Consider the following 13,874-nt stretch of genomic DNA (forward strand, 5'->3'; position numbering starts at 1 on the left):
ATTCCCTGGGACTAGAGTTACAGGGCTGTTGTGAGCCCCTAATATGGATGCTGGAAATTGTACTTGGATCCTGAATAAGAGCGATATATGCTCTTCACTCCTGAGTCACCTCTCCAGGCCCACAGTGCCTGCCTTTTGTGCACTCAGTAAGTATTAGAACTCTTTGATGAACTGACCCTTATGTCATAAGATGTGCGTCCTTTATTTAGCCTTAGCGACTTAGCCACTCCCACTTCCTTTTGGTAATTGATGTACCTGCTCCATCCTTTTCTAACCTATATCCCACATCCCATCAACCAACCACCCCATCAGACATCCCCTCCCCTAACCCAGTGCCTTATCCATTCTAGGTAAACTCTACTGACAAACTATTTCCCCGGCAGCATCTTTTCACAGATCTGCCTGCATATGGAGGTCTTTCAGTATTGCTCTCCACCTTGCTTTTTTGAGGCAGTGTCACTTTACTACAAACTTTCACCTTTTGGATTGCTAATCGAGCCAGCCAGCAAGGTCCAAGGATCTGCCTGTTTCCCCCTACCCCATAAAGATTACAGATGCTGGCAATTCAATTTGGGTTGCTATCTTTACCCCCACCCTCACCCCATCCCTGCTTACCCCCTATTCAACTCAGGTCTTTGTGCTTGAAAAGCACTTTCTTGTCTGAGTAACTGCCCAGCCCCTGTTTGTGTATATATATTTAAGGTAGGTATGTATACAACATATAATTGAATCTTGCTTTTTAAAAAATTCAGTAAGACAGTCTATGCCTTTTGATTAGTTTGTAGACCATGTATGTTTAATGTAATTGTTGAAATATATGACAGAGCACACATTTTAAAGAAGAGAAACTGATCTGAAAAGGAAATTTTAATATAAATCTAACAAAGAATAAGAAGTTAACTAAGACAAAATATAAGAAGAAAAGATCTTTTTTAAAAAAGTACAGGACACATACCTATAATCTCAGCACTCAGGAGGCTGGGACAGGAGACTCAAGGTTCAAGGACAACCTAGGTTATGTTGTGAGACCCTGTTTCAAAAAGAAAGAAAAGAAAAGCATGTCAGAATTCAGAGTGTGAGTGTCTAGTAGATGTCTGACTGCAGAGATGAAGGTGTAAGAAAATTCTTGGCTCCATAATTTGGGTTGCTGATTCTGATTCCTTGTCAGGTTGTCCGTTGTGCTTGCCCACCTCAACAAACCTGCTTGTGAAAAGCATTAGCTCCTGTGCCCACCCCTCAGCTAACCCTTCTGCTAACTGCCTGTCTTTTACATGGACACAGTGCTGACATTCACACTGTTCTGCAGCAGATTTTCTGCATCATGTTCACAGGTTGTAAAGAAATGGAAATCTAGTGAGCAGTGTGTATTCTGACTGTATAAGTCAGTCACTGATAGCAGGCTGTGGACAAGGCTTCCAGGGCACTCTTCTCGGGCCTATGTCAGGGGAAGCATTTGCTAACCTCATGGTTAGACTAAACTTTCACCTTTTGGAATGCAGTGTCACTGATCCGTGTTGGGACTGAGCCCAGGACTTCATGGATGGTAGGCAAGCACTCTGTCCTATGAGCTACATTCCTAGCCTCTGGGGTCTTTTCTTACCTGCTGTCAAGTGCTTCCAGCTGGGCTGATTCTGTTTGTATTTTATTTACATAAATATATTTACATAAAATCTACATTTATTTTTGTTTGAGGAAGGCATTGCAACAGTACATGTACAGAGATCAGAAGACAGCTTGAGGGGTCTGTTTTCTCCTTTCACCATGTGGATTTTAGGGCTCGAAGTCCAGTCTTCAGGTCTGGTGGGCAAGGCCTTTACCTGCTGAGCCATCTCACCCCACTCCCTCCCCCTTCAGTGTCTCATTGTGTAGCTCTGACTGACCTGGGAGTCACAGAGATCTTACTACCACTATCCCCTGCCTGATCCTGGGGTTGAAGTCGCCATGCCTGGCCTGGCCCCCTTTTAAAAGTTTCTTGTTGTCCTAGAGTTTCTTGCTGCATAAAATAATAATATCCTTTTATTGTGTTTTGAGATTTTTCTCACTCTTTTGAGATACCCTTGCATGGAACCCATCTTTGAACCCTAGACCGCCTACAAGGGCCTACCCTTTCCTCCAGTCTGAGTCTGTCTGCTTCTAATTATTATAACTGGGGTTCTCAGTAGTTCAGTAGCTTCTCCCCCTTTCTTTCTCCTTTATTTCTTTTTTTTTTTTTTTTGTAAGTTTTGGTTTTAAGATAGGGTTTCTCCATAGCTTTGGAGTCTGTCCTGAAACTCGCTTTGTAGACCAGGCTGGTCTTGAACTCACAGATGTCTGCCCTTCTCTACCTCCCAAGTGCTGGGATTAAAGAAGTACCCCCCCTCAGCTTTGTCATTTCAGTGAACTACATCTTCAGATATTTTCTCATGAAAGAGTGGAGAAGGTGATTATTTTTGCTTATATAAATGTAAACTTAGTCTCTGTTTATTTTCCCTCTGACTGCTTATGGTACTTTATATGACTTTCCATATCTTTAAACATCTACTCTTTTTATAGCTTTTATTTTTGAAATTAAAATATAATTACATCATTTTCCTCCTTCCCTTTAACCTTTCCCCTGTCTCCACCTACTCTTGCTCTCACTCAAATACATGACCTCTATCCTCTCTAAATATATAATGCAGCCTGTTGAGTCTGTATAATGTTGCTTTTATGAGTGTGATTTGGGGGCTGATCACTAGTATTGGATAATCAATTCAAGGACCTTTCCCGGGGAAGACAGTATTTCTCCAGCTCTCAGCATTCCATAGTTGCCTGTAGCTCTTCATCTAGAGTTGAGGCTCAATGACAGGTCCCTCTTCCAGGTTAGTGTGCCTGTTGGTATCATCCTTTTCAGGTCTTGTTTAGGCAGCTATATTGGTGAGGTGTCTTTCTATCTTTGAAGCTTCTCTGATATTTCTAGGACACAAAAATCTCTCAGCAAATTTCCTGTTCCTCTGGCTCTTACAGTCTTTCTTACCCTGTGATCCCTGAACCTTAGGTGCAGAAGTCTTCTTTTAAAAGAAATTATTGTTTTTTTTGTTGTTGTTGAGAGTTTTTTGTTTGTTTCTGTGTGTTTTTCAAGACAGGGTTTTTCTGTGTAGCTTTGGATCCTGTCCTATAATTCACTCTGTAGATCAAGCTGGCCTCAAACTCAGCAGAGATCCGCCTGCTTCTGCCTCCCAAGTGCTGCGATTAAAGGTGTGTGCCATCACAGCCCGACTGAAACAATTATTGTATTTTTATTTGGTGTGTGTGTACATGTGCGTACGTATTCCCGTGTAGAGGTCAGAGGATGGGAAATTGACTCTCCTATTTCACATGAAGATCCCAGGCATCAAACTTGAGTCCTTAGACTTGGCAACAGGTATCTCTACCCACAGAGCCTTTGATGATATGATACTGTCTTTGCCTTCTGGCCTAAGCATAGATGAAGATTTGACCCAGTCTAATTCTGTTTTCTTTTTAGTTGACCATATTTTTTCTCCTCTGAACTTATGAAAGTATTTTCTTTTGTATTTTAAAATATAATGATTGCTTCTAATTGTGAGTCTTTTGGCAACGTGGTATTGTTGAACCCTGACAATCCAGACTCACGTGCTTGTCTTTAAATATCTCTTTCTTGTTCTGAGCAATTCTCTGCTATTGCGCCCATTATCATTTCATAAGCACGGTCATTTGAGAATTACAGGCATACGAATATATATTTTTAAAAATTCCCGTTTCCCTTTGCTGTGAGTTTCCTTTGGGACTCTTGCTTGCTCTTTTCCTTGACTTTTGTGTTTCTACTTAGTTTCAGCTGTCAACTTGACAGCCTAGTGTTATGTGAGAGAGTCTGAATTGGAACATTTCTTGAAGCATATACAGCATTTTTGTGATTGGTTAATTGATATTGAAAGACTATTCTTAGTTATCATCTCAACTACATCTTGAATTAACTAAAACCTAAGGGGCTGGGTACACCTGTGAGGTATTTTTTTCTTAATTAAATCATTTGAAGTGGGAAGACTCACTTTTAATCTTGATCTTTTGAGGTAGTATGATATACCTTTAAATCTTTCATCTGGGCCACACCTTCTCGGCAGCCTCATGTGCCAAACCACTACTGAATTTTTGGACCTTCTGTTGGTAGATTAGCTGGACCACAGCTTAAAAACTGTTCTGATAAATCACCCTTATAAGTGCGTGTGTGTGTGTGTGTGTGTGTGTGTGTGTGTGTGTGTTTTGTCTAGAGAACCCTGCTAACGCAATGCTGATTCCAGACACAGGTGAAGTAGTGATTTCCTCTTGTTTTGTTTCATGACAGGGTCTCATTCAGACTTGCTGTTTATCCAAGACTGACTTTGAACTCTTGATCTGCTGTCTTAGGAGCACTGAGGTTATGGGGATGCACCACCACAGCCAGTTATTTTCCTGTTGTGGTGGTAAAACACCCTGACGAAACAGTTTGGGGAAGAAATTTATTTAGCTGACAATTCCAGCTTACAGTCCATCATTGCAGGGAAATCAAGATGGCAGGAACTGGAAGCAATTGGCACATTGTATGCAGAGTCAAGAGCAAAGAACAGTGAATTAACACAATGCATTCTCTGCTTCCTCCATGCTTACCCAGTTTAGGAATCTTTTTAGGGAATGGTACCACCCAAAATGTTGATCTTCCCACCTTAATTAACTTAAGATAACCCTCAGACAAATCTCTCCTTGAGATTTTATTCTCGGGTAGATCTAGATTGTGTCAAGTTAACAGTTAGAACTACCACACTCAGCGATTATTTGGTTTCTGTTGTGGTGGTGGTTATCTTTATATATATGGGTGCTTTACAGGAACCTTGTGCATGCAGTAGTACCTTTAGAGACCAGAAGAGGTCACCAGATCCCCTGGGACTGGAGTTACAGACTATTGGGAACAGCTATGTAGTTGCTGGAAATCAAACCATGGTCCAGTGCTCTTAACCACAGAGCCATCTGTCAGGCCCAGAGATTTTAAAAAGTTTAAACTACTAGGAAAGCTACCAGAAGTCATCAGGAATTTTAGGATAGGTTAGTTTGGGCTGGAGATGACTCAGCAGTTACGAGCACTTGCTTCATTATCGGGAGAACTGGAGTTCATATATGAACCCAGCACCATGTAACAAACCAGCTGTGCTGTGCATACCTGCAGCCCCAGCTCTGGGGGAGACAGGAGGGAGACATGGACTGGAGGATCTTGGGGGCTTTCTGTTTTTCAGTTTATCAGAAAATATAAGCTCCAGGTTCAGGAAGAGAACCTGCCTTAAAGGAACAGGTAGAGCTGGGCATTAGTGGTACACACCTTTAATCCCAGCACTCAGGAGGCAGAGGCAGGTAGATCTCCAAGTAGGAGGCCAGCCGCTTGGTCTACAGAGTGAGTTCTAGGACAGCCAGGACTACATAGGAAAACCCTGTCTCAAAAAACAAACAAAAAAGCAGGGAGAGTGATAAAGAAGGACTTCTCCCGCCTTCCTGTGACCTCTTCATTTCACAGGCATGTGCACCTACACATGTGCATGCTTGTATACAAATGCACAGACACATATGTAAATAAATAACATCTTTTAAAATTATGTATTTTAAAACTGGATCACTCTCTGTTGGCTGTTGGCCCCCATTCTCTTACTTACTGGATCATCTGGAGCAGAGATTGCGAACTTTTTTTTTGAGCAGGGATTCCGTGTAGTCTAGGCTAGCCTTGAGCTCACTATTGACCAAAATATGGCCTTAAACTCCTGGTTGTTTTTCCTATACCTCCCCAGTGCTGGAGTACAGACTTGGTCCATTATATCTGGTGTCTACAGTGGTGGGGATTGAACCCAAAGGCCTTGTGCATGCTGTGCAAGCACTCTACCAACTGAGCTATGTCTGCAAGACTGTGGTTGCCAAGCTTTTACAACTCAGCTCTTCTACTAAAATAAGTCTTGTGCAGAAGTCTATATATTTGCAGATACAGTCGGTGGTGCTCTGGGTGGGGTTACAAGGTGTCCATATTTTATGGCCCTGCCCTTACTCGTGGCCCCTAATCTGCTTATCTGATGGAGGAGGGTCATCTGTCTATGTGTTACTTTCATTGGTTAATAAAGAAACTGCCTTGTCCCTTTGATAGGACAGAAAATTAGGTAGGTGGAGTAGACAGAACAGAATGCTGGGAAGATGGGAAGTGAGGTCAGACACCATGGAGCCAGCCGCCAGGTCAGACATGCTGAATCTTTCCTGGTAAGCCACCATCTTGTGGTGCTACACAGATTATTAGAAATGGGTTAATCAAGATGTGAGAATTAGCCAATAAGAGGCTGAAACTAATGGGCCAGGCAGTGTTTAAATGAATACAGTTTGTGTGTTGTTATTTCTGGGGCTAAGCTAGCCGTGCAGGAGCCGGGCAGGACGAAAAGCCGGCCTGCTCCCCTCACTACACTTATCCTTTGAACATAGTTTTGAAAAGCTTTTATCTAGGGTTGCAAACCATTTATTTGTCTAGTGGGGAAAACTGTGAGTTTAAAATTAGTTATAATTAGTTTAGTTTGGAGCTGAAATAAGTTTGAATGTATTTTTTTCTTTTTTTGTGTTGCTGAGGATTGAACCAGGGCCTTATACATTCAAGGCAAGCACCCTACCAACTGGATTCTAGTTAAGCAACAGTTACTGCAGCAGCATGGAATCTTCCATGGCACTAGTTGTCTTTACAAGACAGGTTTTCTTTGTGTAGCCCTTGCTATCCTGAAACTCACTCTGTAGACCAGGCTGGCCTCAAAGTCACAGAGATCTGCCTTCTTCTGCCACCATGAGTGCTGGGATTAAAGGCATGCACCCCAGGCGCCTGGCTTATAGCACTGGTTTCTACACAAGGAAATAAGCAAAGTGTGATTGCTCACCTGTCTTTGTTTATTGAGCAAATAGCTTAAATTGATTTAGAACCAACAATTTATAAAGAATAGCTGGAGATATCTCTCTCCTGCTTAACCTGTCTGCTGATAGTAAGAGCACCCATTGTAGCCTCTGTTGAAGCCTCTGTTGACATGCCTCTTCCTCCTCGTTCATACTGCGGGTAAGTTGGATCTTTCAGAAGTGGGACAAAAGGAGACTCAATGGTATATGGAAATCAGTGAAATGTTGCCTGTTTTGATGTGCTGGTATTAGACAGGGCCTAGTGATGCTAGTGGTCTACCACTGAGCTGTTTGCTTATATCATTTTGTGTTTTTTTAACAGGAAAAAGCTAAAGAGCACATCTAAGTACATCTATCAAACATTGTTTTTGAATGGTGAGAACAGTGACATTAAGATTTGTGCTCTAGGTGAAGAGTGGAGCTTACACAAAATCTATTTATGTCAAGTGAGTATTTCCCTGATGAAAACATTAGGCTGGGGAGCTGCTTGGAGAAGCTTGGGCTCTCTGGGGTGTGTTCTGCTGTTCGGTTGAGTTTCATAGTGAGCTCTCCCCTAGTGAAGTATCTGCTGGAAAGAAAGATGGTGGGCCCTGCAGGTGAAAGCTGACTGTTGCCTCTTTGTTGTCAAGAAGTTTGTTTTAGGGCTGGAGAGGTGGCTCAGGGGTTAAGAGAACTTGTAGTGAACAGGCTAGTGCGCCTGCTTTTTGTCCCACACAGCTAGCTTAACCCCAGAATAATTACATGAAAACTGTATTCACTTAAACACTGCCTGGCCCATTAGTTCTAGCCTCTTATCGGCTAATTCTCACATCTTGATTAATACATTTCTAATAATCTGTATAGCACCACGAGGTGGTGGCTTACTGGGAAAGATTCAGCATGTCTGACCTGGCAGCTAGCTCCATGGCGTCTGCCTCATTGCCTTCTTCCCAGCATTCTGTTCTGTCTTCCCCACCTACCTATGTTCTGACCTATCAGGCCAAGCAGTTTTCTTTATTAGTTAACCAATGAAAGCAACAGATAGAAGACACTCCTACATCAAGAACTGACTGCTCTTCCAGAGGTCCTGAGTTAGATTCCCAGCACCTGTACAGCTGCTCACAACCATCTACAATGAGATCTGGTGCCCTCTTCTAGTATGCAAGCATACATGGAGGCAGGGCACTTTATACATAATAAATAAATAAATCTTTTAAAAATAAATTTGTTTTAGTGCCTTTTGCTGAAAAATGGAAGAATTGGGGAGAAAATCTGTAACATTCAGGTTAAGGTTATTAAATTTATTTCATAACAATTAGAATACATTTCTCTGAAATGTTGCTCTTTATAGAAAGTGAATGGGAAGTTAATGCTTACTAGAAAATCCAGTGGTGTTAGAAACAAAACCTGCAAGTGGTGATTTCATTTATCTGATGTGCTGTTTTTTTTATTTCTTATTGTTTATTTATTTTATGTGCACTGGTGTGAAGGTGTCAGATCCCCTGGAACTGGATCTTCAGACAGTTGTGAGCTGCCATGTGGGTGCTGGGAACTGAACCCTGGTCCTCTGGAAGAGCAGTCAGTGCTCTTAACCGCTGAGCTATCTCTCCAGCCCCTGATGTGCTGTTTTTTGAGGCAGGGTTTCTCTGTGTAACAACCCTGGCTGTCCTGGAACTCAATCTATAGAACAGGCTGGCCTTGAACTCACAGACTGCCTTCCAAGTACTAGGATTAAAGGCATGCACCACCACCATCCAACTTTGATCAAAACTTTTAAAATTTATTTTTGAACAAGTTTACTTTGTTTTGAAGAATATAGTTCAGAATATTTTAAGAAAGGAAGGAAAGAGAAGATCCTTTTAAAATCCCAAAGAATATAATCAGGGTATACATCAAAATACCAATCTTTATTATATCTGTCTTTTGAATCCCTTTAGGTCTCTTTTTAAAAAAAAAAAAATATATTTATTTATTTATTTATTATGTATACAATATTCTATCTGTGTGTATGTCTGCAGACCAGAAGAGGGCAGCAGACCTCATTACAGATGGTTGTGAGCCACCATGTGGTTGCCAGGAATTGAACTCATGACCTTTGGAAGAGCAGGCAATGCTCTTAACCACTGAGCCATCTCTCCAGCCCCCCTTTAGGTCTCTTACTGACCTAAAGGTGAGGTGGCCTCTGTGAAACCAGATTAGTCATCATTCAAGTCTCACAAATCATGCAGCACCTTCAGACAGGAGCCATCGTCTATGTCCTTGTTACGGACCATAGTCAACAGCTGGCCTCAGGTGTAACAACTCTGTTACTAATATTCGGAAAAAAGACAGTTGCATCCGTACTGAACATGTAAAGCTTTTTGTCACCCCCTAAAAAACAGTGATACATATATCACATTTACACTATACTAGGCATGACAAGCGACCTGCGGGGGATTTAAAGAGTGTGAGCCTATGCACAAGTCAGGGCAGAGCTGAGGCACTGGAGCGTGATTTACTGCTGACCGTCTTGGAGCACAGATGCAAGCAAATGAGCACAAATGCTGAGGAATGCCCTGTTTCCCTCTATTTCAGTTATTTATATATTTTTGATGTGGAATGGAACTTTTAATTAGTTAATATTTCATCTGTTCTAAAGAACTACATTGCTAATTATGAGGAATAGATCCGGTAGTGACAGTAGACTTTACCCATGTTGGAATTCAGAAACAATTGTGGTCACATCAAACTAAATAGTGGGTCTTGTATTTCTTTGGGATACATTCTTTCTGGTCCAGTCTGGGAGTACTCTGGATCCTTAGTCACTGTGAGACCACAGGGAGAAGTTAGTAGTTTGAGGAGGCCTTGTTTCCTCAGCTCTCCTGAATACAGAATCATACACCCACCGTGTGTGCTGTTGCTTGTGAGAAATCTGTGGTGTGCTGACCGTGAGAAGCTGACCAGTTCCATGGTGACGCAGGTTTGGGACTCTGATAGTAGTTAAGAATCTGGTTTAGTTTGGCAGCAATGTCAGGATGAACATGTTCTTAGTTCATTCTCCATAATGACCGTATTTTAATTTGTTTTCTCCTGTAGATGTTTTGGTGCTCTTTTTCTCTTGAAGTGGTATGTTAGATTAGTTTTGATTAGGTAGCTGCTTGGAGTTAGAAATGAGAAAAATACTAGCTAATGACAAATGTACTAGCTAATCATTGACTTCTTTTTCTAGTCTGGCTACTTCTCTAGTATGTTCAGTGGTTCTTGGAAAGAATCCAGCATGAATATTATTGAACTGGAGATTCCTGACCAGAACATTGATATAGAAGGTATGCGCACCATAACTATTAATGTCTAAAAATCATAAAAAGTAGCCTTACTATTCCTTGATGAAAAATATCCTAGCCTTATAGGCTAGGGGGAAGTTTTGTTATCTGCTGAAAGGGAAGATTTCCAATTAATTCACTCCATAGTTTGTTTTGTCCTTCCTGTCTGTATTTGTCACCGGAGTCCAATCAATCTGCCCATGTGTCTGTGGATGAGAAACATGCGGGAGAGGGAATAGAAGGTGGGACTACTTTTTAAAGGATGTATTGAGAGGTGGGAGTATAGTTAGGGTTGGAGTACTTTCCTACCCTGTACAGGGTTTGATCTCTAACACCAAAAAATAAAACAAATGGTGTGTAAGGATCTTCTGTGCAGCAGTGAGCATATGAATCATTTAGCAGCCTGTGCCCAAGCTCAGAGGATCTGTGGCTGCGGAAGCAAGGCTAGGGAGGAGGTAAGGGCTGTGAAAGCATCTCAGTGAGCCTCATGCAGATTGTCCTCTCCTGTCCCTATCCTGCTTCTCCTGCTCATCTCACTTGATAGGCCAAGTGGAGAAGCCCGGGACCTGCTCCGTAGGCACAGAAGCCTAAGGCATTCACAAAGCAAACTGAGGACATTGATGAGAGAAGCACTGGAAGAGGAGCAGTCTTAGCTGTGAGGAGCTGAGCTTGAGTGGCATAGACATGGCCAGGAGTTAAACTGGCACCTTGGTGGCCTGGTACTATGGGTCTGTAATGCAGGCACTGAGGAGGGTCAGGCAGGAGGATTACTGTGAATTGGAGACCAGCCTGAGCTATATAGAGGTAGATAGATAGATAGATAGATAGATAGATAGATAGATAGATAGATAGATAGATAGATAGATAGATAGATAGATAGATGGCTCTGAAGTGACAGTTCATTTGTATTTTAATAAATAAAGCTTGCCTGGAGATCAGAGAGTAAAACAGTCTCCCTAGTCTGACTTGCAGACCAGGTAGTAGTGACACACATCTTTAATCCCCATAGCCACACTAGTTGCCATAGAAACTGGGTGGTAGTGGTGCACACCTTTAATCCCAGCCCTAGAGAGGAATATAAGATGGGAGGAGATAGATCTCAGCTCAGTCTCATTCTGAGATTCCTGGAGGCAGGACTGCCATTTCAGACTGAGGTAGAGATAAGAACCAGTGACTGGTTGTTTTGTTTTTCTGACTTTCAGGTTGAACCCCAATATCTGTCTTTGGGTTTTTATTAATTATGCTACAGAGCTCCTTACCTACTCCCCTAAAGAAAATACTATCATGGAGTGATGGACTGTGTACCTACACTTAGTGATTGATCTACTCACCAGTTCTGATACAACTATGCTCCAGGCCTCAATCCTAACTACTGACTATGTTAAGGTTATAGAGAGAAGAGTATGGAAGGAATGGGCAGAATCCACCGCAGCAAGCACTGTTATGTGATAATACCATCAGTAGCCATGGCTGCCATTTAATGGTGCTCCACTAGGTGCATACTAATGTCCTTGCTGCTTTCACAGGAGCCTCACACTTGCAGGGAGCATTTCAATATATGTGTGCACTTTTGCTTTCAGCACTGCAGGTTGCATTTGGCTCACTGTATCGAGATGACGTCTTAATAAAACCTAGCCGTGTCGTCGCCATCTTGGCTGCAGCTTGCATGCTGCAGTTGGTGAGTATGCCACCACTCAATGGTGTCACAGTGCCTGGAATATCTTGGTTCACACCTCTAAACAGAAGTGAAATTCTGCTTTTTCAGTCTTTAAAACAAAATGTATGAATACGCCATTTGTTAGAAATTGTTGAAATACTCAACCGAAGCTGTTTAGGTAAATTGAGGGCTTTAATCTCTGAGAAGTAGGTGGAGTAGATACACCTCCTTGGTATGTCGCCAGTTGGGACCATTCACTTGCCCACGTCCTCTGCAGACTTCTGTCCATTGGTGACATCACTGCTGAGTGATGGTTTGTGATCAGTAATTTAGTCAAAGAAACGCTGAGTCTGTTTTTTAAGCTTTCTTATTATGATATCATCCTATATAAATGATGTGTGTCAATTAATGACTGTATATTGAGTATACTGTGCAGTGTGTGGGACTTGGTGAAGGGGGCCAACGAGGATGAAAATGTGGTCCCTAAATATGAACAATCTGTGTGTGCCTTCAGGGAGCTCACAGTGCAATGAGGGTCAGGTGAGAGGTGGATACATAGCTCAGAGGTTTTACGAGTGTAGCATAAACGCCTCATGGGGTCTCATGGACTAGTAAAGACAGGAAGGGCCAGCTCAACCTAATATCCTCACAGGACCCTGTATTTCTAGATTGAGTTTGAAGTGTGCATACCTTGCACTGTGTGAAAAGGGGACAAAACAACATTTTGGGCCAGGAACAGAGAGACCTAAAACATGAAAGGGTGGAGAGGTAGAGAAGTTAAGGAGTCTGGAATTCCAGTATCAGTTAAGTAGAGTTGGAAGATAGGCAAGACAGTGGAGCCTATATAGGTACCTGCCACCAAATCTGACAGTTTGAGCCCCATCCCCAGGACACGTAGGGTAGAAGGAGAGAACTGACTCCCCAGGTTATCCTTCGATCACTACATGCACGCTATGAAATGTGTGCTCCGCCATTCATACAACATAAATTAATAACTATGTAAAATATCCAGGTATGGTAGTGCACATCTTTAATCCCAGCACTCAGGAAGCAGAAGCAGGCAAATCTCTTGAGGTCAAGGTCAGCCTGGTCTGTAGTGACTTACAGACCAGCCAAAGTTACATGGTAAGATCCTATCTCAAGAAATAAAACAAAAATTAAATAAAAATAAAAAAGATTGGAGAGAAAAACTAAGACCAGGACGTGAAGGTTCCTTTGTACATTAAGTTTAACTTTATCTGTGAGCACATTTGATTTCTAGATTTTAATCAGGGAAAGATAGTTTCTACTTTAGGTTGGCTGAGGGTGCAACTCTGTGATGGAGCACTCGCCCGGCATGCACAGGGTCTTGGGTTTGTTTCCCAGCCCCACACCAAAGCAACAAAAGACTTTCAAGTACAACGTGAGAAGGGAAGTGAGTGCATTAGAGACACAAATGTACGCGATCATCCAAATGCCATCTGGATGAAGATAGCAGTAATAACCACAGAGAGGAAAAGGCTCTAGAAGAAGAAGTCGAGGTGTGTGTGTGTGGGGGGGGGTCTGCTGGGGCAATGAAGTTAAGGTGTTAGGAAAAGGAGGGTCTAGAATTGAGGTAAGTTCAAAAACCAATGTGGCAATTTTGTGCTTTAATTTAAGCTTATGTGGTTTGACCTGATCTATTTAAAGTGCTAGTTATTAGCTTGTTTATTGTCCTGGTTGATATTTTTTCAAGTATTTTTATCTTTCCAATACTTATTTTGAATATATTTTCTAACTTTAGTCCTTTTGGATTTGTTCTAAATCTGCTTTCTGCCTTATTTTTATAACTTACTAACTCTAACTTAATAATATAGTTGCATGATGAGTATATTTCAGAAATCTAATGAAAAATGACAATATTCTTTTTGTACATAGGAGGTGGTGTTTTGAAACCTATGTGAATCTTTTAGGTTAGAATATTAATTTGTTATTTAACACTGATATACTTTAGAGGCCTCTTTTGGGTATTAATGGTACTTTAAACTTTACTGAGTAATGTTCCA

At 41.7% G+C, this 13,874-nt stretch overlaps 1 protein-coding gene across 1 annotated transcript in view; it reads left to right on the plus strand.

The window, feature by feature from the left end:
- Positions 1-13,874, plus strand: part of Gmcl1 (germ cell-less 1, spermatogenesis associated) — a 48,425-nt gene that overhangs the window by 2,151 nt on the left and 32,400 nt on the right. Inside the window, exons 2-4 of the mRNA XM_057786381.1 lie at positions 7,235-7,358; positions 10,100-10,196; positions 11,774-11,871. Coding sequence (XP_057642364.1) covers positions 7,235-7,358; positions 10,100-10,196; positions 11,774-11,871 — 319 coding nt within the window. The remainder of the gene's footprint in view (positions 1-7,234; positions 7,359-10,099; positions 10,197-11,773; positions 11,872-13,874) is intronic.

This window comes from Chionomys nivalis, chromosome 1 (genome assembly GCF_950005125.1).
Source record: "Chionomys nivalis chromosome 1, mChiNiv1.1, whole genome shotgun sequence".
NCBI lineage: Eukaryota > Metazoa > Chordata > Mammalia > Rodentia > Cricetidae > Chionomys > Chionomys nivalis.